The sequence below is a fragment of the Lepus europaeus genome, chromosome 4 (genome assembly GCF_033115175.1).
Source record: "Lepus europaeus isolate LE1 chromosome 4, mLepTim1.pri, whole genome shotgun sequence".
Taxonomy (NCBI): Eukaryota; Metazoa; Chordata; class Mammalia; order Lagomorpha; family Leporidae; genus Lepus; species Lepus europaeus.
Window position 1 is genome coordinate 110,939,130 of NC_084830.1, and position 24,956 is coordinate 110,964,085.

Below are 24,956 nucleotides of genomic sequence, written 5' to 3' on the forward strand. Positions count from 1 at the left end.
AACAAGAATGGCAAAATGTTACCCTTAATCTAAATGATGAACATCTGGGTAGACTTTTCTAAATAGTGAATTATCTCATCATGTTAAGATAACATAGAAGCTAGTATCTATCAGTGGTCCAGAGTGTGGGTTTTTTGTTTTTGTTTTTGTTTTTTAGTGGTAAGCATGCTAACAAAGTTTAATGAAGAGAAATAATAAGAGCATACACCTGACAGCCCAGGCAGGAATCTTATTAAAGAACTGAAAGCCAAGAGTATAGGCTCTGACTGCAAAAATTTTACACAGCAAAGGAAACAATCAATAAAATCAAACAGCATCCTACAGATTGGAAAAATAAATATTTACAAACTATATATCTGATAAAAGGTGAATATCCAAAATTTATAAAGAACTAACATAACTCAATAGTAGAAAAACAATCTGATTTAAAATTGGGGGTACAGCATTGTGGCACAGCAGGTTAAGCTACCACCCACCACCCCAGCACCCCATATCTGAGAGCCAGCTGAAGTCCAGTTACTCTGCTTCTGACCCAGCTCCCTGCTAATGCACCTGAGAAACCAGTGGAGGATGGCTCAAGTACTTGGGACCCTGCCACCCATGCAGGAGAACTAAATGGAGTTCTTGGATCCTGGTTTCAGCCTGGCCCAGCCTTCACAACCATTTGGGAAATAGACCAGCAGATGGAAGATCTATCAATCAATCAATCTCTCTGTGTGTGTGTGCGCGCGTGTGCGTGTGTGCATGTGTGTGTGTCTCCCTCTCTGTATCACTCTGGCTTTGAAATAAATAAATAAGTATATTTTTAATAGGCAAAATATCTGAATATGCATTCCCCCAGAGCAAACGCAAAAATGGCCAAGAGGTGTATGAAAAGTTACTCAAGATCATTAATTGTAAAGGAATGCTAATTTAAATCATAATGACATATCGTCTCATATCTGTTAGGATGGCATTATAGAAAGTCAAGAGATAACAAATGATGGCAAAGGTAGAGAAAAGGGAAACCCTACTACATTATGGGTGGGAAAGCACATTGGTGGAGCCATTATGGAAAACAATATGATGATTTCTGAAGAAATTAAAAATACAGCTTTTATATTACCAGCAATCCTACGTCTGGGCATATACCCAAAGAGAATGAAATCACCACTTCATAAAGGTAAGTATACTCTGGAAATTTTTTAAAAACTCAGTACACAATGTTAGAGAATAAAACAGTAATTACTGGGGATCACAGGGTGGGGATGAGTGGGGTGAGGAGAGTTCTGAAGAAGGGAATAGAGAGATGTAGGTCAAAGTTTACGAAGTTGTGGATCTATAGGATGAACAAGTTTAAAGAACTGATGTACAACATGAGGACTTAAAGTAATACAATTGAACTATTTTTTTGGATTCCTGCCAAATGATGAGATTTAGCTACTTATGGCACAAAAATGAAAACCAAAAAGAAGTAACTGTAAAATGACAGATATGTTCATTTGCTTCACTATAGTGACTATTTAATACCTATAGGTATCCTATAACACACTGTAAACCTTAAATATACATAACAAAGTTTATTTTAAAAAAAATGAGTGTGGGCCCTGGAATCAAAGCCTGGATTTGAATACTCAACTCACTGCCTGTGTGCGTCCATACAAGTCACTGCTGCATGGCTCTGGTCCTTGATCGCCTTAGCTGAAAAATGGGAATCATAGTGATGCCTGTCTTGTAAGACTTAAAGTAAGTAAAATATTCAGAGAGTTTGCCCATGCCTGGTATATAAGCAGTCAAAAAATTAGCAGATACTATTCCTCTTATGAAAACCTACTGGGGCCTGCACTGTGGTGTAGTGGGTAAAGCTGCCACTTGCAGTGCCAGCATCCCATATGGGCGCTGGTTCCAGTCCCAGCTGCTCCACTTCCAATCCAGCTCCCTGCTAATGTGCCTGGGAAAGTAGTGGAGGATGGCCCAATGCTTAAGCCCCTGAAACTTATGTGGGAAACACGGATAAAGCTCCAGGTTCCTGCTGGCCTGGCCCAGCCCTGGCCATTGCAGTCATTTGGGGAGTGAACCAGCAGATGAAAGAGATGAAAGATCTCTCTCTCTCTCTTTCCCTGTCTCTCCCCCTCTCTCCATAATTCTGACTTTCAAAGAAAGTTAACAAAGAAAATCTATTAAAACAATAATAATAATCCAGAGAAAGCATATTTTCTATCTTATTTCCAGAACTTACAGATTTAGAATATATTTTTTTTCTGTTAAAGTCATTTCAACGTATTTCCATTACAACAAAGCAAATGAGACATGCTTCAAATGCAACATAATGGTAGCTTACTGACTTTTTAGCTTCATCCTTATGCAGAAGTCAAGAAAACCTCACTCATATGCTCCCAATTATGGAGCAGTTATTACTTAAGAAAATGGAGTCCTTTTCACACTGACCTGTCTCTAGTGCAGAACCGAACAAAAGACCAACTCTTCATAAAGTGGTGCTTTCAAAAGATTCCCTGCTAAGTGCTCACAATGTCCCCTACTTATCCTAAAAGCAAAAAACGTCAACAGGTCAGGATCACCCTCAATGGAGCTGTTAGAATAGAAGTGGTTACATGGCCTGGGTATACCCCACACCCCAAGAGTTAGATTCAAAAACTCTTCACATGGAACTGCAGCTGAACCACACTGCAGCCACACACATGAGCTGACTTAGAAAGAGCTCCCCGTGTATTCAAGTGAGAAGAGCAAGCCTCAGGATGGCTTGCATTGGGTAGCACCATTTCTGCAAAAACAGTCACAACACAAACAACAAAAGCTACTCATTACTTCAAAAGAGCAGCAGATCCTTTTCCAACCTTCTCCCTCACCCCTTTCTCTAGTTGTATGGTGGTGAAACCCAAAAGCTCCTGGAGAAGCATGGCCTAAAAATTGCACTCTCCTTGTCCACTAGGGTGGCCCTTCAAAGCGTGGGTATGTGTAGGCGGAATGAGACTTCTGTTTTTCCAAAAAGCAAGAGCCAGATAGCAAATAACTGAGCATGGAGCACAAACACCCTCTGAAGGGCTTGTAAAGACAAACCTAAATAAGCTGTGCTCTCCCCCAAGAACAGCCCCCAGCTCAGTCTCTCTGACACAACAGAGGGATGAAAAGAGGGGGCTTTGGAGGTGGGCACTGCCGTCTCAGGAAGACATGGCACAGCCTCTCCATCCTGAAAGCAAATCTGAGAGTGACTGGGTGCCTTCCAAGAGCTTCAGGCAAAGATATCAGAGGCACGGGGCGGCTCATTCCCCAGCTGCACAGCTCTCTGTGCAGCGAACTGGCCAATCTTTGGGCTTATTTGAGTAAAGAAGACAGAATTGGAAAGAGAGCACCCCAAACTCCCTCCATCCCCAGGCCTGGTCGGCACTGGGGAAAGGGAAGAAGGAAGTGAGCATCACCCTGGATATGAGGCTGAAGTCTCTGGATGTCATTAAATATCAGCAAAGCTGTCAACCGAATATGACTGAAAGAAGTGACTGGGGAAAAACAACACTCTTTTATGTTTGTCCCTCCCGTGAGGAATTTCTACTGCTCAATAAACTTCCGTGTGTTTTCCACATCTAAAATCAGGACACAGAATGTTTATGCCGCCTCTGGGTGGAGGAGGCAGCCTGTCGGACGTGATGTGGCTAAAGCAACAGCATTTGACTGTCTAAGGCCCAACTGTGGGTACCTTTCTAAATTACATGCAAGTTTGTACACTGTCTTGGTAATAAACAGTAAAACGTATTCACATCTAAGTGTCTAGGTCAGGCTGTTGTTTCCCCCAATTCATTCAGCTGGGTAAATTTAGTACCAGGAAGAGTAGTAAAGAGGCAAGGAGAGGCTAGCCTCACCTATTCCAGCCAAAGACTCAGCCTCCAGGTTACCCGGAACATACTGTAAGGATATATCCTGGCCAGTCTCTGCAGCTCTACATAATTGGAGGAAAAATGGAATCAACAAACACAGAGCACGTTCCATGAGCCAGGCATGGTGCTAGACAGCTTTCCTTTAAGATTTATTTACTGGGGCTGGCGCTGCGGCTCACTTGGTTAATCCTCCGCCTGCGGCGCCAGCATCCCATATGGGCACTGGGTTCTAGTCCCGGTTGCTCCTCTTCCAGTCCAGCTCTCTGCTATGGCCCGGGAGGGCAGTGGAGGATGGCCCAAGTGCTTGGTCCCCTGCACCCACATGGGAGACCAGGGAGAAGCACCTGGCTCCTGGCTTCAGATCAGTGCAGCACCAACCATAGTGGCCATCTGGGGAGTGAACCAACAGAAGGAAGACCTTCTTTCTCTCTCTCTCTCTCTGTCTATAACTCTACCTGTCAAATTAAAAAAAAAAAAAAAGATTAATTCATTTGGGGGCTGGCACAGCGGGTTAACGCCCTGGCCTGAAGCGCTGGCATCCCATATGGGCGCCGGTTCGAGTCCCGTCTGCTCCTCTTCCGATCCAGCTCTCTGCTGTGGCCTGGGATAGCAGTGGAAGATGGCACAAGTACTTGGGCCCCTGCACCCACGTAGGAGACCAGGAAGAGGCTCTTGGCTCCTGGCTGTGGACCGACGCAGCTCCAGCCGTCGTGGCCAACTGGGAAGTGAACCAGCAGATGGAAGACCTCTCTCTCTGCCTCTTTCTCTCTCTGTGTAACTCTCTTTGTGTAACCTCTCTCTCTCTCTCTGTCTCTCCTCTCTCTAACTCTGACTTTCAAATAAATAAATAAATAATAAAAAGATTTATTTGTTTGAAAGGCAGAGTGACAGGAGGTGAGGGGAGAGACACCCATTGGTTTGCTCCCCAAGTGCCTGCAACAACCAGGGCTGGAGCAGACTGAATCCAGGAGCAGAAACTCCATCCAAGTCTCTCACATGGGTAGCAGGGGAACAAGCACTGGAGCCACCTTCTACTGCCTTCCTGGGCACTTGAGCAGAGAGCTGGATCAGCAGCGGAGTAGCCAGGACTTGAACCAGCACTCAGATATGGGATGCCGGCACTGCAAGCAGCAACTTTGCCTGCTGTGCCACAATGCCAGCCACAGCTTCTTTACTTTCACTCATTTGATCCTCCAAACAAGAAATCAAGTGAAACGGAAGGAAATGTTGAGCTTGAATTAAATGCTCCTTCAGAACTAAAAAGATTTTCTGAAAACTCTTCTAATGAAAATAGTGAGGAAAAGCATTAAAATATTGGAGTGGTTATGTTTTCTAACTACATTTCTTAATTAATAGGGATCAACTCAATGTTGTGAAAGTGATGTCACAGAGTTAATGTATTCTCTCACATTTCCCTCCCAATTCTCAATTTTATTAGATTTATTTCTTTACATTGTCAAGGTCCCTAATGATAACATTCTTCTGGGGAGCCATGTATATCAGGTCTTTTTCAAAACCTATTTTTGTAAGTTGATTTATTTGGACTCAAAGGTCATCGCCATTTCCTTTCATCATAGCTTTTCAATACTAGATTGTTATTTTGATTCATATCTCAATTGGTTGGATTTTGCTTTTCAAATAGTTTTCTACAAGAAGGTTTCATGGGCAACTGATGTTCCTTCTTCTATGCCTTTTTGACTAATTTTGGACTAACATGTGGCTCTCGCATTTATGACGCTTTTGGAGAAACCACTTTTCCTTCCAGAATCAGAAGCAGAGCACACCTCCGCACAGCAGACACCAGGCTGGTCTCACCTCATTCAGTTTCATCTTTTTAGCCACCCAAGGCTGCAGGAAACGCTTAGGATCCCATAAATCTCCATTTGAAAAGTCTGTGCGAGCAGTGGTGAGCTTACTCATGAGAAGTCCGAGTCATTTGCCTGCCATTGCTTCAGACTAATAAATTTGAATTAAAACTGAAAAACTTGGATCAAAGAAAGAATAAAGACGTCCCGGAAAGGAAAAAAGTGACTTGGGTCAGCCGCTGTAGCGCTAACTTCCTGAAGGCCCAAGAACCAGGCTGAGAGATGGTGCAGTGAGGCTCCTTCTGCAAGGCAACATGTGCCCTCTGTCCACGGAAACTGCATGAGAAGAAGGGGAAAAGATTTCCTTGGATTTCAAAATGTAGGAAAATAATTCCAGCACCAAGGCCTTTTGCCTGTTTCTGCAGCATGGAGTAGAGGAGTGCATGGGTTTGGGCATCAGAAAATGGCCACTGGTTCAAGCATGACCTTGGGTGAGTTTTCTCTTCCCTGAGCCTTAGTTTCCTCACTGGCATCCATCAGGCACTCTGACATGGATCCAGGCATCCCAAGTAGCATCTTAACTGCTATACCAAATGCCCACCCCCCCCCATTTGGTTCTCATGCTCAAGCCATACTCACAATATCAAGTTTGTCAATGACATAGGTGGTATGTTGACTCATAAGTCCAAGGCCATTGCTTTGGTATAAAATTTAAAAGTATCCTTTACTGCCACTACCACCATTGGTGGACACAGCCCACTAGACTTGGTTTCACAAGGGGTTGGCACCTTTGTGGGAAAAAAGAGACACTACTTTCCCAAGACAGCACGCCCAGCTTGATGAGGGTCCTGTGTTCCTGCTTTTTGGGCATTTCCTAAAAAAGTCCCTAACAACATGGCGCCTGGCGGATGATGGGGGTGGGGGGGTGTCTGCAGCTGCTGCGGTTAAACCACGTAAGATCGGACCACCTGCAGGGATAGGTCCAATTTATTTCCGGACATGTGGACAATGCATGATCCCTATACCTCACTTAAGGTGTCCCTGTGCATGGTCCACCCGTGCCTGCGTGACCTTTTCACTGATTGGCTCCCCTACTGCACATGTCCTTCGTAAGCTTTATAAACCTGTACACTTCCTCAATAAAGCAGTTCCTGCTTCGACAGAACTCACGGGAGCTTGTGGTGTGTTCATCACCCGTTGACCTTACCCTTCCTGTTCACCTTGTCTAGGAGTATTTGTGCTGGCCCCTGCCTCAGACTTGAGACCCCAACACCTCCTGGCTGTCTGGGTGGCTTTTTGAAGTCTACAAAACACAGCCTTCCTGGATCAGAGTTATAATTTGTGGAAGCCTTACAAATTCTAATAATGCTCTCTTTCCTTCACACTAGCATATCTACGAATCACAGCCCAAACAGTCCCAGGGCTGTGGCAAATGGAAAACATCAAATCACCCAGTTAGGGCTCTGCTATGAATTCCGAATTCCTAAAATAATAAAGCACTTTGGTTGGTTCAGTAAATACTAATTACAGCCATCCCAGAGTATCCTTGGAGGATTGGTTCCAGGACCCCGAAGGACACCCAAACCCACAGATGCTCAAGTTCCTTATATAAAATGCCACAGTGTTTGTATAAAACCTACACAATCCTTCAGCATACTTTAAATTGTTTCTAAATTACATGTACTAATTAACACAATGGGAATGCTGTGTAAATCGCTGTGATACTATATTGTCTAAGGAATAACGACAAGAAGAAAGCCTGTACACTATCAGTAGACATGCAATTGTTTTCTCCAACTTGTTCCTTCCTAGTTGGTAGATGAGGAATTCATCTATGTGGAGTGCGGACTGCACTAACAGGAACAAAATAGTTAAACATGCGCAGGTGCAGGGTAGCAGAGAGGGTTGAGGGTGACTGGTCTGTACTGCGGGCTTCCTTCAGCTCCATGTCCTGGCACCTGTGGAATGGGTGGACAACAAACTCACCTCCACAGGTCTCCTGTATTCGCACCACATCGCCAATCTGGAGGGAGAGCTGGGGAGGTCCACTGCCTTGAAAGTTGTATATGGCTATGAAATGGAAGAGAGAGAGACAATGAGACCTCTGGGTACCTTGGATTTCTGCTCTCTCCTGCTCTCCCTGCCATAAGTCTATTCCATGTCCCAATACTGAAGACTCCTGCTGACCATAGGAGTCAACCCAGATCCAGTGTGGCTCCTAAAGACCTCCACTTACTAACCAAGGCTGACGTCTCCCAGGCACGTGTCTGCACTGCAGCCTGCGTGACAGGGAGGCTGCTTATATCACTTATATGGACTGACTTCAGACTGAACACCATGCACGTGCCTGTACAGCCTCATAGCAATCCTGCAAGGATTGGACCCGGTCCTCAAAGGAGGAATTGGAAGCACTGGGAGGTTAAGCAACTTGCCAAGGTCATCAGCCTGTGAAGCACCAAGAAAAGCAGCATCCAACTCGCATATCCTCAGCCACAGTGATGATCTTGGTGCTGCTCCTTAGGACTTCATCCTAGCGACAACAGCCTAATATGCTCTCCACTGCTCCAGTGCCGCACAACCTTCATGGTCCAAGTAAGCCAGATATTCCTCTATCCCACTCTAGCCTGTATCTGTTCCCCCAGCTAAAGAGACTTGTTCCTTAGCCTTCCCCAAAGCAAATCCTTCATACCAAGAGCCCAGCTGCTCCAGATCATTCTGACCCCCACCCCTGCCATTTCCAGTGGTTGGTAGTTCTCATGAGAACTTAACACACCAAAGGAAGCTCTGCCTTCCACTGACACTGTTAGTTCCTAGGGAGCAGGAGTCAGCCATGAACAAACCCAGAGTCTTCTCAACACTATCAGGGACTCCACTGGTACTTGTAACATGAAATAGGGCCCCCGTACCCTGTCTCAGCAGAAGTCTTGAAGATAATGGCCCTAGTATCTTGTGTGGGTTTTTTTTTTTCCCCTTTGGGTGTGGGTCCTTGGGGTTGGAAGGTAGCAGAGTGTGTCTTTTCCCAAAGAATTGTTGTTTTATGTTTTGGCCTGCCTGTGGGTTCCCTCAAGGACTGACACCAAGAGTGTGTCTTTATTTCCCTTCACTCAGTGCAGAGAAGCAACGACACTGAAGACATCTGGTCAAAAACCTTTCAAAGTAAAAGAGCCACCTACTCTTACATGGAGCAGAAAGTGTAATCTGAGGGAAAAAAGAATCAACCAGAGCCCTCTGAGAAAAAGCTTAAGGGCGAAATGCTTGGGAGAATAATGGCTTTGAAAGGCACCCACATATAGCAAGAATTTAGAGTCACGCAAACAGTTGGACACTTGCTGAGAAAGGATATGAGCAAGCCCCAAATTCTCAACTTCGGTTGACCTTAAGCTTCAGGCGAGCAGGAAGTCAGGCCAGGGCAGAGCTGTAAATGGCCTGACACAGCACTGAAGGTGTGCCCCACCACACATCACATGTACACAGCCAGTTGCCAAGATCAGGGATTTTTTCTTGTATATCAAACATTGAAGAGACTTCAGTGACCACATATAAAACATAGTACAGTCTTCACAAAAACACTTTAGAAAAGTCAACTACCAAGCTACTATGACCTACATCAAGCTGTGAAAATGAAAGCCCTGCATAGGAAGAATCCGACTTCAGAGTCCACACACTACAGTATTCAAAATATTCAGTCTTCAACCCAAGATTATGAAGGCTGTAAAGAAACGAGGAAGTATGTCCCATTCACAGGGTAAAAGGAAACTGATGAAATTGTCCCTAAGGAAGGACAGATACTGGATGAATGAGACAAAGACCTTAAATCAGTTGCCTTAAATATGTTCATAGAGCTAAGCAAACTATGGACAAAGAACAGGTAAACCAAGAGAATGATGCTTCAGAAAACAGAGTATCATTAAAGAGATAAATTTTATTAAAAGGAACAAAGTAGAAATTTTGGAGTGAAAATGTGTAATAGCAAACATTAAAAATAATTGGAGATATCTAATAGCAGATTTGAGCAGGCAGAAGAAAGAATCAGTGATCTTAAAGATAGATCAGTTGAAATTAGCCAAACTGATGAGCAGAAAGAAAAAAGAACAACAAACAGAGCCCAAGAGACCTGCAAGGCACTACGAAGCACACTGTCATTCACCGAATGGCAGTTCCTTAATGAGAAGAGAAAAACAGAAGGTAAGGGAAAAATACGGAAAAAGAATGGGCAATTTGGTGGAAGACATGACTCTATACACCCAAGAAGCTCCACAAAATTCAAGCGGAATTAACTCAAAGAGATCCACACAGAGACACATAACAGGGAAACTATAAAATTCAAAGATGGACAGAGAGAATCCTAAAACTGGCACGAGGGAAGCAACTCATCATGTACAAAGGTGCCCTCAAAAAGATGAACAAATGATTTCTCTCCCCATGGGGATCAGAAGGTATTAAAGTGCTGAAAGAAAAAAAAAAAACCTCTTAACTAAGAATCCAAATCTCACAAAATTATCCTTCAAAAATTCAAAGTGTGGCTGGTGCTGTGGTGCAGTGGGTTAATCCTCTGCCTCTGGTGCTGGCATCCCATATGGGTGCCGTTCTAGTCCCAGCTGCTCCTCTTCCAATCCAGCTCTCTGCCACAGCCTAGGAAAGGAGTAGAAGATGGCCCAAGTCCTTGGGCCCCTATACCCGCATGGGAGACCTGGAAGAAGCTCCTGGCTCCTGGCTTCGGATCGGCACAGCTCCAGCTGTTGTGGCCATTTGGGGAGTGAACCAGCAGACGGAAGACCTTTCTCTCTGTCTCTCCCTCTCTCTATAACTCTAACTCTCAAATAAATAAATAAAAATCTTAAAAAAAATTCAAAGGACAAATTAAAAACATGAAAATCAATAAAAACTGAAGGAGCCTGTCACTAGTAGTCTACTAGAAAGACAACTGCATAAAATAATATCTATACATATACAATAATGGGCATACACTATAGAGATGTAACTTATGACAATAACATTAAAAGGGAGATACAGAGCTGCCTAGAAGCAAAGAATTTTGTATACTATTGAAGCTAAGGTGAGACTACCTGAAACTAGATTATTATTAGTTTAAAATGTTAAATTGCAAACACCAGGCTAATCACTAAGAAAATAACTAAAAACACAGAGAAAAGTCAATAAGAATGGAATTTAAACACAACATGTGGAAAAAACACGCACAAACAGTAACAGAGAATTAAAGAACAAAAAAAAAGATGTAAGATATATAGAAAACAAATAGGAAGAAGTAAATACTTTTTTATCAGTAATTACATTAAATGTAAGCAGATTAAACTTCTTGTCAAAGGCAAAGATTGACAGAAAAGATTAAAATATGAATCAACTATATATTGTCTACAAAAAATTCACTTTAGAACCAAAGACACAAATAAGTTCAAAGGGAAAAGAAGGAAAAAATGTTTCATGTACATAGTAACTTCCAAAAAAGCTATGATGAGTATATCAAAATTACCAGAATTTATAGAGGCAGTTAAAGTGATGATGAGAAAGTAATTTACAGCCATAAACACTTATATTTTAAAAGAAGAGTGATCGCAAATCAATAATTCTATCTTCCTAACTTTAGGAACCAGACATAGAAGAACACACTAAACGCAAATAGAAGAAGGAAGGAAATAATAAAAATTGAAGCAGAAGTAAGTGAAATGGAGAAGAGAAAAACAACAGAAAGAATTAACAAAACCAAACATGATTCTTTGAAAAGATAAAATTAATGACAAGCTTTTAACTAGGTTAAAAACACAGAGGTGAGGCCAGTGCTGTGGCGTAGCGGGTAAAGCTGCTGCCTGCAGTGTCGGCATCCCATATGGCCACCAGTTCGAGTCCTGGCTGCTCCATTTCCAGTCCAGCTTTTTGCTATGGCCTGGGAAAACAGTATAGGATGGCCCAAGTCCTTGGGTCCCTGCAACCACATGGGAGACCGAGAAATTCCTGGCTCCTTGCTTCAAGTTGGCGCAGCTCCAGCCATTGTGGCCATATGGGGAGTGAACCAGCAGATGGGAAGACGTCGCTCTCTCTCTGCCTCTGCCTCTCTGTAACTCTGCCTTTCAAATAAATAAATAAATCACTAAAAAAAAATCCAGAGTTCTCAAATTACCAAAATCAGAAATGATTATGAAAATATTACTATCAAACTACAAGAACAAAAATGATTATAGAACACTAAGGATAACTGTGTGCTAATAAATTGGATAACCTAGATGAAACAGACAAATTCCTAGAAACTATCAATACCGATACATAAAGACATAGAAACTTCAATATAAGAATTAAGATTTCAAATTAGTAATAACAAACCTCCCAGGGGCCGGTGCTGTGGCACAGCAGGTTAAAAGCCCTGGCCTGAGGCAGCAGCATCCCATATGGGCGCCGGTTCTAGTCCTGGCTGCTCCTCTTCCGATCCAGCTTTCTGCTATGGCCTGAGAAAACAGTGGAAGATGGCCCAAGTCCTTGGGCCCTTGTACCCACGTGGGAGACCCGGAAGAATCTCCTGGCTCCTGCCTTCAGATCAGCGCAACTCCGGCCGTTGTGGCCATCTGGGGAGAGAACTAGCAGATGGAAGACCTCTCTCTCTCTCTCTGTCTCTACCTTTCTCTGTAACTCTGTCTTTCAAATAAATAAAATAAATCTAAAAAAAAAAAAAAAGACACAAAACCTCCCAACAGCTGCCCATATCCCACATCAGAGTATCTAGTTCCAAGTCCCGCCTACTCTACTTCCAATCCAGCTTTTTGCTAATGCACACCCTGGGAGGCAGCAGCTGATGGCTCAAGTATGGGTCCCTACCACCATGTGGTTGACCTGAATTGAGCTCCAAGCTTTTGGAGCACCAAGCTCTTGGAGTCTTGGCTTAGGCCTGGGCCAGCCTCAGCTGTTGGGGGCATTTGGGAAGTGAACCAGTGGATGTAAGATCTCTCTCCATCTTTCTCTCTCTCTTTCTCTCTGTGTGTGTGTGTGTGTGTCTGCATTTCAAAGAAAATGAAAATTAAAACAAACATTAAAACCTCCCAACAAAGTCCAAAGCCAGATGGCTTAAGTATGCTTTCCACCAAATATTTAAAGAAGAATTAATACCTATTCACCTCAAACTCTTCCAAAAACTTAAAGAGGAGAGAATGCTGCTTAACTCATTCTATGAGGCCAAAAATACCCTGATGCTAAGACAGGGAATTAACAAAAAATGGAAACAAAACACCAACATACCTTATAACATAGATGCAGATATCCACTAGATGATACAAGCAAAATGAATCCATGATATATTAAATGACACCATTACCATGTGGGATTTATCCAAGGGACATAAGGATGGCTCCAAATAGAAAAATAAATCAAATACACCACTTTAAGTAGCAAGAAGAGAAAAATCTACATCAACATCTTACTTGATATCTAAAAAGGAATTTAGCAAATTCCAATGCCATTTCATGATGAAAACAATCAACAAGCTGGGAATAGAATGGGACTTCTGGGGCCAGTGCTGTGGCACAGCAGGTTAACACCCTGGCTTTAGACGCCAGCATCCCATACGGACGCCAGTTCGAGACCTGGCTGCTCCACTTCCGACCCAGCTCTCTGCTATGGCCTGAGAAAGCAGTAGAAGATGGCCCAAGTCCTCGGGCCCCTGCACCCACATGGGAGACCTGGAAGAAGCTCCTGGCTCCTGGTTCCTGGCTTCGGACCGGCACAGCTCTCACCTTTACAACCATCTGGGGAGTGAACCAGTGGATGGAAGACCTCTCTCTCTCTCTCTCTCTCTCTCTCTCTCTGCCTCTCCTTCTCTCTGTGTAATTCTGATTTTCAAATAAATAAATAAATCTTGAAAAAAAAGAAACAAGCCAAAGATGCTAGCTTTCATTACTTTTACTCAACACTGTACTGAAAGTTCATACCAGAACAATTAGAGGCATCCCAAAGAATCCAAAAGGAAGAAGTGGATCTCTCTCTCATCTCAGTGGCATAATTTATTTATATAGGGTAATCCTAAATAACACACACACACAGAGCTAATAAACAAATTCAACAAAATTTCAGTTGTAATGCTAGACACCACCAATGAACAATCCAAAAGGAAATTAAGAAAAAAATTCTGGTTATAATAGCAACAAACAGAAAAAATTGCTTAGGAATATGCTTAACCAACACAGTGCAAAGACTTTTTTACACTGAGAACGTCAAAGCTTTGCTAACAGAAATTAAAGAAGATGTAAATGAATTGAAAAGAGACTTTATGGGCATGGATTGGGAGACTTAATATTGTTATGATGATGATATTCCCAAATAGATCTATGAATTCAACATAATCTCAACAAAGTCTCATTATCTTTTTGCAGAAACAGAAAAACAAATTCTCAAAGTCATGTAAAATTGCCCAAATAGACAAAATCATCTTACAGGGAGCCAGCGTAGTAATGCAGCAGCTTAAGTTGCTGCTTGCAACTCCAGCATCCCACATCAAAGTCCTGGCTGCTCCACTGATAATCTAGCTCCTTGGTAATGCGCCTGGGAAATAGCAGAAGATGGCCCAAATATTTGGGCCCCTGAACCCACATGGTAGACCCAGATGGAGTTCCAGGATGCTGGCTTTGGCCTGGCACAGCCCAGCTGTTGCAGTCATTTTTTCTTTTTTTATTTAAAATATTTAAATTTTTATTTTTTTATTAATATGTTAGATTCTCAGGGTCATAGCAATTGATAATTTCTACAACAGAATCCTTGTCAATTCTCATATTAATGTGATATTAATACAAAGAACAGATTCAACGCAGTTTCTAGATGCAATTCTAAGAACATAAGGATTCCTTTCATTCTTCCTCTCTCACTCCCTCTTTCTTTTTCTTTCTTTCCAATAAATATGCTTTTAAAAAATCAAAATACTTTTGGAAAAAAAATTAAAACAAAATTGGAGCACTCACACTTTCCAGTTTGAACATTGAATACAAAGCAAAAGTAATTGATACATGATTGCACTGACATATATATAGTTCAACAGTATAGAAATGATAGACCAGAAACAAGTTCACATATCTATGATAAACTATGTGTCATCATGGGTGCCAGTAGCATTCAATGGGGAAAGAGAATATTCTCTTCAATAAATGGAGCTAGCACAACTAGATAACCACATGCACCAGGCTAATGCCTAATGCACCCTATATTCAAAGCTTAACGAAATGGATCAAGCACATCCATATTAGATCTAAAACTACAGGATGTAATTCTTTATGATCTTGAGTTTGGCCACAGTTTCCTAGTTATGAAACCAAAAGCACAAGTTGTTACAAAAAGAAATATGCAAATTGGACTTCATCAAAATTAAAAAAATTTATGCACCAAAGGACATGGTCAAGAAAGTGAAAGACTGGAGTCGGTGTGGTGGTGCAGCAGGTTAAACCCCATTTCTGATCCAGCTTTCTGCTAACGTGGCTGGGAAGAAAAGGAAGATGGCTCAAGTACTTGGGCCCCTGACACTCACACAGGTGACCTGGACAGAGTTCCTGGCTCCTGGCTTCCACCGGGTCCAGCCCTGGATATTGCAGTCATTTGGGGAGTGAACGAGAAGATGGAAGATTCCTTCTCTCTCTCTCTCTCTCATGAATGGCAAGTGGCCCAAGCACTTGGGCCATTTTCTGCGGCTTTCCCAGGCACATTAGCAGGGAGCTGGATCAGAAGCAGAGCAGCAGGACTTGAGTTGGCATCACAGGTTGCAGCTTAACAAAGCCAACCCCTGTCTTCCCCCCTTATAGCTCTTAAAGCCAGTTCTCTCCTTTACTGGCTCTGACTCAAGCCCAGGACTACAGCACGCAATGGCCTATGCTGCGCTCCACCCAAGGCCACCCAGCTAAGACAGCCATAGAGGATGGCATCCAACCTGTGATCTGCATGACAAAACCCACATCCTGCCCAAGTGCTGTGCCTTTTATAGTCCACACGAAGTGCCTTCACCTCCCTGAGTCTCAGTTTCTCCAACTGAAGAATGGAGGACATAGTGGCCCCTACCTGTAAGGGCTCCTGAGACTAATGCACATAAGAGTCTTGACTGCATGTCTGGCCACAGTAAGTGATCTATAAACAGCGGTCACTTTTCCTTTGATTTGTATTATAATACCTCCCAAAACAAGCCATTCAGGACAACACTAACTCCTTCCTAATTTATGTCCCCTCTGAAGCTACTTCCCTACAGTTTGCAACCAATCACATTGTCACTCCACACTGAAAGAAAGGAATCCCTCTTCAAAAGCGAACCATGAGAGAGCCCTGAGGGGACTCGGGGGCTCCTCTTTTCTGTGTAAGCAAGACCTGCTTCTTCATTCCCCACACACTTGGCCTGATTTCAACCCCGCCTCCTAGCACTGGCGACGGCGTGTTGAACAGTCCAGTTTGCTGGTGTCCTCCGTTCAACAGGACTGCAAAGGCGGTGCAGGTTTGCAAAGGAAGAAAATGATCCAGGGCACCAGCAGATTAGGTCTGCCCATCAGCTGTTTGGAGGGTAGGGCATGTCTGTGTTCTGTCCTCTGTTCACTCTCAGCTTACACCAGCCATCCCTTCCCTCACCGTCTGCCTAGTAAAGTCACAGGAGAAGGTTCAATTGATATCGGGAATGACCCCCTAAAATCTATACAAAAATGTGGCCCTTAAAATTCCCCAGAAGTGCCATCTGGGATGCCACGTATGCTACCAGAATTTGGGGTGCCATACAATATCACCATATGCTTTTTTTCTTTTTTGACAGGCAGAGTTAGACAGTGAGAGAGAGACAGAGAGAAAAGCCTTCCTTTTTCCATGGGTTCACCCCGCAAATGGCCGCTACGGCCAGTGCGCTGTGGCCAGCGCACTGTGTCAATCCGAAGCCAGGAGCCAAGTGCTTCCTCCTGGCCTCCCATGCGGGTGCAGGGCCCGAGCACTTGGGCCATCCTCCACTGCCTTCCCGGGCCACAGCAGAGAGCTGGACTGAAAGAGGAGCAACCGGGACAGAATCCGGTGCCCCAACTGGGACTAGAACCCGGTGTGCCGGTGCCGCAGGCAGAGGATTAGCCTAGTGAGCCACGGCACTGGCCCTACCATATCCTTATTAATAAATCCCCAATATTAATAAACCTGAGAGGGTTCTTGCCTAATATTTACAGAAGAATTCTAAATACCAGCATAAATAAACGAGGCAGCATGGTACATTTTAGGCTTTTATTTAGTGAGAAAGATGCATAGTAGAGTGAGAGCTTTATCTAAGAGAGAGAGGTAAATCTGGGTTCATACTGAGCACCAGGACCAGCCATGTGGAGGAGCATCTAAGCCAGGAAGCCTAGGGTGCCCTGGAGGTGCAGGGCTACAGCCAGCCCCCTCCTGGCAAGAGGCCAGGGAAGAACAGGCCAGGACACACCTTGTCCCACGATTTTAACCCACTTCCAAAGGGGAGTGGTTAATTAACCTGATTGGCTGGTGGGCACCCAGGTGTGACCAGGTAGGGGCATGAGATCACACAGGGGCATGGCAAAGGCGTGGTCTTCCAGCTCACAAACCTAATCGATTTTAGCCTGTATGTCTGCCTACCTCACAATCACTTGGCTTAAGAAGATGTCTTGGACAGGTCTTGAAACTGGGTATTGTATATGAAGGTCTGTATTCCAAGGACTAGCTGATATGAAAATGAAACTGACTTTGGCATCTAATTTTTAAGTGTATTTGTGCCCTGCTTGAGAGCTTCTGTTCTCAAAGCTTCATTTGGGGAAAAGCAGACATTACTGACAAAGGAAGTGGCTTTGCATACAAATACCCAATTCTGTTAAGTTTGCTAAATGACTAACAGGAAACTTTGAGCCAGAATATCTCAAACAGTTTGATTGCTTATCTGGTCCTCTGGTTGTGTCTGACCTGTATAATAGCAGGTCACCCTCTTCCCCATTCCCTGTAGGCCTGACCACTCCTAACTTTTGAGTGAGGGATAGGGAAAAATAGGAGAGAAATATAAGATGGGAAATAAACAAAAGTTATTGGTAACATAGCCTGCCCCACCACGGCCATTGCCCACCCACAGAAGTTAGACAACTGGGGGAATACTGCCCACAGCGCCCCCAGACCCTTGGCCATCCCCTCGGATATCCACTGTTAGTAAAACCGTGCAGTCTTATCTGTGATGCCATCTATGCCCCAGACACGGTCCTGGAAGCCAGGTGACCACATGGCCCAAGCACAGGAGTTAGCTACGCCCACACCCTAATGATATTCACTGCTCCTACTTCCCTGCCTCCCGGCAAACATATAACAGCACCTGCTTCCAGCACACATGCTCTCTCTCCTGATCCCTCTCTTGCTTACTCTACCGCCCTCTCCCCACTGTCCGTCAGGCTTCCTCCACCTGACAATAAACCTTTCCCTTAACTCCTGTGTTTGGTGTTTTGTGGCGGCCTTACACCTGCTCCAGTTTCCCTCAGCAAAGAGGTGTCTCTATCTCTGTGCCTGGAGAATAGGGGCACATTCCCCATGGAAAACTTGACATCTGTCTCCATAAAAATACAAAACCCAGGGGCCAAGGGTAACAGTCTGTTTACTGAGAAGCCCACTGCTACCAAACACAGAGATCAAAGAGGTGTTTCTAGGTATTGGGACGATCTGGGGTTGTGGACTCCAACTAAGACTCTTGTGTTGGACATCCCAGGTTGGCAAGCCACCAGAACAACTATTTTGTGCTGGACAAGTTTTCCAACAACCCTGAAAATCTAATCCATCAATTAGCCACCAATTCTACCGTCACATACTGAAGTATTCTGCTTACTAGGAGTCTAAAACAAGAGAAATAAGATAAAAGTAAACACCATTGCTAGCACTGCAGACCACTGAAACAACTAGGGTGGGGTCTCTGTGTTCTGTGCCATGTTAGGTGATAAGCTTATTTCTTTTAAATTTACAGAGGAGGAAACTGAGACACAGACAGCAGACACAACTTACCTGTCCAATAAGATAGATGGATGATAGACAGACAAATAGATGATAAATAGGTACATAGATATGTAGATAGATAAATCCAGAAGTCTGAATTCTGTCCACAGTACACACTTTCCCCATGAAAATGGCAAATATTTATTGACCACATTTTCTCAGGCAGAGTGGACAGTGAGAGAGAGAGACAGAGAGAAAGGTCTTCCTTTGCCATTGGTTCACCCTCCAATGGCCGCTGTGGCCGGCACACCGCGCTGATCCGAAGCCAGGAGCCAGGTGCTTATCCTGGTCTCCTCCGCCTTGCGGCGCCGGCACACCGGGTTCTAGTCCCGGTCGGGGTGCCGGATTCTGTCCTGGTTGCCCCTCTTCCAGGCCAGCTCTCTGCTGTGGCCCGGGAGTGCAGTGGAGGATGGCCCAAGTGCTTGGGCCCTGCACCCGCATGGGAGACCAGGAGAAGCACCTGGCTCCTGCCATCGGATCAGCGTGGTGCACCAGCCGCAGCTCGCTGGCCACGGCGGCCATTGGAGGGTGAACAAACGGCAAAAAAAGGAAGACCTTTCTCTCTGTCTCTCTCTCTCACTGTCCACTCTGCCTGTCAAAAAAAAAAAAAAAAAAAAAAGAGGTGGGGTGTTTGGATAGTGACTCAGATTAGATTAAGTCATCAGGATGGAATCATCATGACTGAACTCTGATGGCTTTATAAGGAGAGAGAGTGACCACAGACTGACGGAGACAGATACTCTCTATCTCTTGACATATGGTGCGCTACTCCACCTTGGAACTCTGGGCAGCAAGGACACTGTTACTGGAGACCAAATTAGTGTGGCCCCCCGATCTTGGACTGTGAACCTTCAGAACTATGGGCCAAAATAAACCTCTCACCTTCATAAAGTTAGCCTGCTTTGGGTATTTCACTATGGTAACAAAACACGGACTAATATATATATATTATACCCAAGCACACACTCCATGATTTTTCACTGCCTATTCATGTGAGCATCGACTTTGTGCTACATACTGCTCTGGGTACTGGGGCTGACGTGATAAATGAAACAAACAAAATGCCTAGCACTTTCCTTGAATCAGCTCATTGAATCTTCACAGTTACACCCCAAGGTAATACCCTCCACGTCACATAAAATAAACTAAAAGAGAGGTTCAGGAACTTGCCCATAACCACATAGCTAGAAAGTGGTAGAGGGGCTGGTGCCATGGCACAGTAGGTTAATCCTCTGTCTGCGGCACCTGCATCCCATATGGGCACCGTTCTAGTTCCGGCTGCTCCTCTTCCAGTCCAGCTCTCTGCTACGGCCTGGGAAAGCAATAGAAGATGGCCCAAGTCCTTGGGCCTCTGCACCCTCATGGGAGACCGGGAGGAGGCACCTAGCTCCTGGCTTCAGATCGGCGCAGCTCCAGCCATTGTGGCCATTTGGGGAGTGAGCCAACGAATGGAAGACCTTTCTCTCTGTCTCTCCCTCTCACTGTCTGTAACTCTACCTCTCAAGTAAATAAATAAAATCTTTTAAAAAAAGAAAGAAAGAAAGAAAGAAAGAAAGAAAGAAAGAAAGAAAGAAAGAAAGAGGTAGAAAGTGGGTTCAAGTCCAGAGCGGAGTCTAAGGACCTTGCTTCCCTGATCAACCATGCCTGATGTCTCACTTTATTTACAATATATACACTGAACTTGTTTATGTCTTTTCTTTCTCTCCAATCTCAGATAAGGTAGAGACCACTTCTGTCATGTTGACTACTGAATTCCCAATGCTGAGAGCAGTATTTGGCCCATGGCAGAAGTGAAATCAATATTTACTGAGCTTTTAATAAAAACTTGTTGGTCTGAAGGGATGTGAATGAACAAGTAAGGCAAATGTGTCCCTTCTGGCCATGCTGTCTCTTGAATTTCTCAAGATTGCTTCAAGAGATGCTGACCCAGCTGGGTTGCCAATTTTGATGACAGCCATCAAGTGCCCTGTGACCCTTCAAGATGGATCCATACCTCATTGGAGGGCTTGCCATTTGCTGTCACCTTTGAAAACAAAAGCTTCAGCCAACATCAAGTGTTAATAGAATTTGGACAAGTGGCCGTAGAAGAGGAACAAAAACAATAACACAAAAAGAGAATGTAATTGCCCAGAGATCACTTCTCCAGACCTGGAGCCGGGCTCTGCAGTCTTCACAGCAGGGAGACATGAAACTAGCCAACAAATGCACCTTGCAGTCAACTGAAATGTACTAATTCAAATGCACCAGCAGTGTGCCTGCAGCCCCTGGACAAGGCATGACGGCTCCGCCCACATGTCACTGCATCAGGGAGGGCGACTGTGAAGACCCAGCAGAGCTCAAACGTGGTGCAAGTCAGCAGTGAACGAGACAAGAGAATCATAGCCAGAGGGGCCCAAGGAGGGAAGGGGTGGGGCCCCTTCAGCAGTTGGAGGAGACCAGAGGAATCACAAGAACGGCTAATCCCTACTGAACACTTCCACGTCCCTGACACTATTTCAAGGGCTTTACACAGAACCACCTATTTTTGTGATGGGTGTAATTATCAATATTTCTGCTTTACTGATGAGAAAACTGAAGTAGTGTAAGATCAAGGGAGGAGCTCAAGGTGCCACAGCAAGGAAGAAGGGGAGCCAGAATTTCAGTGCAGACAGGCTAACTCCAGAGCAAACACACTCAGCCTCAACACCATCTGCCCCCTGCTCATCGAAAGATGTATTTAGCACCTGCCCTATGTCAGGAGCTTTGAGCCCCTCACTGGATCATGAAAACAACTTATATGCTGCATCTATTTTTTTTAATAAAAAATAGATTCATTTTATTTACTTGAAAGGCAGCATGATAGAGAGGGACAGACAGAGAGGAGAAAGATCTTCCATCTGCTGATTCCAGGAGCATAGAATTCCATCTGGATCTCCCACATGGGTAGCAGAGGTCCAAGTACTTGGGCCATCTTCTGTTGCTTTCCTGAGCCATCATCCATTGCCTTCCCAGTTTCATTATCAGGGAGCCAGATTGGAAACAGAGCAAGAGGGACTCACCAGCACTCTGATATGAGACGCCAGTGTTGCAAACAACAGCTTAATAAACAGCAGTGCCACAACGCTGGGCCTTATGTGCTGCATCTTTCTGGTGCTCTTTAGTGGGTCAAAGTGACAACAGGAGGAAAGTTAGGATTCCAATGAGTTCTCTAAAATACTGAACTGGAGACGATGTTGTTTCTCAAGAGACATATTTGCTTGTACCAACTTGCGGTGAGGTGGGAGCAGGTTGCAACTAGAATCTATAGATAGAGGCCAGGGATCCTGCCAAGATTTCTACAATATGCAGGAAAGTCCCATCACAAAGAATTATCTGACCCACATTGTCAGGAATGCTCTGGCTGATAAATCCTGCTCTAAAATATCATACTAGGCTTTCACTCTCTCTTTTCCAGTACTCCTACTGGCACAGACACACACACACACACACACATACACTCTAGGGTTGGAAGAGAGGCTTTATGATGAACAGCTTCATAATGAAATCAATCAAATCAGCTCTCCACTCCCAAATGCATAGGGTTTCTTACAGTCTGTTGGATCCCTCCAGATAGATAGAGAAGACAGATGAAGCTGAAGATACAACATGAACATACAACAAACAACAAGCTATTTTAAAAACGAAACACTAAACTGTGAGCCACAGCAGCTAGCTAGGGGCCATCAGGAAGAGAGGCCATGTGAAAGAAGTGAGACTGGAGAGAGAAGGAGTAGCAGAGGACAGGCAAGAGAAAGTGCCATAGTGAGCCCCTCAGCAGGTGTATGGGATAGGCAGTGATAAGTGCAGAGAGGAGGGATGGGAAATTAACTTGATTTTGTGATGGACAGGGCAGGGCCAACTTAATGGTGTCCCAACTTAATGGTGTCCTGACTGGAAACAGGTAGGCTTGGTTCAGTGGCCAACTACAGGTTTGGTGAAGAAATCAATAGGATTCCATTCATGACTGTGGTACTCTTTGGGATAGGTAAGGGACCGGGTTGCAAAGACAATGGGAAGATGAAGGCAAGATGGAATACTCAGTCCATCTGAATCATATGAGACCCCCGGAAAAAGTCTTCCTCCCTTCATCTCCCTCCTCCTGTCCACGCATCCATGCATCCATCCACACATACACCCATCCAGCCATCCATACGGTCAACTACTCATGTGTACCTGCTCTCTGTTGGACACTATGCACTGGAGAATAGCAACCTGTGGGTCAGGAACATCAATACTAATAATAGTTCTTCCTGCTGCCTCATGAAGAAAGAGTTATTCCTACTAGCCTGTAAGCTTCCTAAGGGTGGTGACTCTGGATCCAATATTCAGCTCAGGACTAGTACGAAGTATGAACTGATCTGAATAGGCAGTAAGAATTGCTTTCTGACCCTTGGTAGTTTCGGGATCCAAGAATTCACACACTGGAAAGAAAACCTCAGCTATGTCTACTGTATTCAAATGTTTACAAATAGTTACTGAGCACATTTTACCAGAGACCTCAACTGGCTTCCTTGAATGGGCTTTGATGAAATAGTAATGCAAAACTGCCCACATGCTAATTTTGTGGCAAGAGGAGACCTATGTTACATAACTACTTGGTTCTTTGACCTGTCACAATCCTGCATTGAGGTTGGATGGATTAAAGTTGACCCCCAATAGAGCTCTGCCCTCAAACAATGCACAACTGCAAGGTCTCTGTGCCTCAGTTCCCTGATCTGTGAAATTAAGATTAAAGCACCGATTTTTCAGTCTGATTCTACACTTGATCTTAGCCAAAAGGCTGAGAAACAATCAATCTGATTCTGAAAGTTAAACATGGTACACAAACCTTTGTAAATATACCATGCTGTTAAAAAAAAAAAAAAAAACAGTGAGGTAATGGCACTATTTTTGAAAACACTGGTCACCACTTAGATCAAGAATTTAACTATAGGGTCTGGTGCTGTGGCACAGTGGGTTAAAGCCCTGGCCTGAGGCACAGGCATCCCATATGGGCGCTGGTTCTAGTCCCGGCTACTCCTCTTCTGATCCAGCTCTCTGCTATGGCCTGGGATAGCAGTAGAAGATGGCCCAAGTTCTTGGGCTCCTGCACCCACGTGGGAGACCCGGAAGAATCTCCTGGCTCCTTGCTTTGGATAGGCGTAGTTCCGGCCGTTGTGGCCATCTGGGGAGTGAATCAGCAGATAGAAGACCTCTCTCTTCGTCTCCACCTCTCTGTAACTCTGTCTTTCAAATCAATGAAATAAATCTTTATTAAAAAAAGAATTTAGGAGGAAAGCGGCAAGATGGCGGAATAGGAAGGGAGCACATTGATAGTCTGGGGAGAGACAGTTTAATAAAAGTGGAGATACTGCAGGTTCAAGGAAGAGTAGGGGAAGAAACAGCAAAGGAAATTCTTCCAGAACTAGTGATTCACAGTGGACCTGCGTGGAGAGCGTGGCAGCCCAAGTTCGGGACACCAGCAGCAGAATCAACACACCAGCGCTGGAACACGAGGTGAGCCAAACCTCAATAGCCTGAGTCACCAACGGGAAAGCGGAAAGAGGAGACTAGTGGGAATGAGGTTTGAAACCCCGTGGGGAAAAGTTCACTAGGCTAACTAGAAGAGAGAGAGAAAAAAAAAAGTGACCGATACGGACACGAGTTTCTCTCTCTCCGCTTACCTCTCAAAGGCAAGCAAGACAAAGAGCAGGTGCCATTTTGGACATACATCATAAGCAGGGTGACCTCAGGTCTGCACCGGCCCTGAGCCTAGCAGAAACACCTGACTCTGGGGGGAGGAGTGAAATAACAGGAGATTAGGATTTAAGGAATGTGTGGTGCTAATGAACTGAGACTGTGGAAAAACAGACGGTGGGGGAGAGAACTCACAGAATTCACATGAGTACTCTCCAGATATGCTACAATTCGGTAACCTTGGCAACCCAGTGACAGTCTGTAGGATAATTGGAGCCCACACTGAGGGCAGCACAGATTCCCTGTGTGGTCCTTGGGAAAGAGCTTCCAATCTCTGGCTCCTGTGGGTATATCATTCGCCTGCTAACTACCTCCAATTCCGTTCAGCTGTGTGGAATTACCTCCCTTTTGAATCCAAAAAAAAAGAAAGAACGAAAGAGAGAGAGATTTACCACGCCTAACCTGGGAATGTCACCTTTGACACACCCTCCACCCTGAGGAACCAAACAGAGCTCTCAGGCCACACCCATTTCAAGTCTCTAAGGCTCCATCTAAAGCCTTAATATAGAGTCATAGTATAACAAGAAAAAACACCACAGTGAAGAAACCAAATATC

General features: G+C 44.4%; 1 protein-coding gene across 1 annotated transcript in view; it reads right to left on the bottom strand.

Moving 5' to 3' along the window:
- Nucleotides 1-24,956, bottom strand: part of DOCK2 (dedicator of cytokinesis 2) — a 439,395-nt gene that overhangs the window by 405,696 nt on the left and 8,743 nt on the right. Inside the window, exon 2 of the mRNA XM_062189655.1 lies at nt 7,661-7,744. Within this exon, the coding sequence (XP_062045639.1) occupies nt 7,661-7,744 (84 nt within the window). The remainder of the gene's footprint in view (nt 1-7,660; nt 7,745-24,956) is intronic.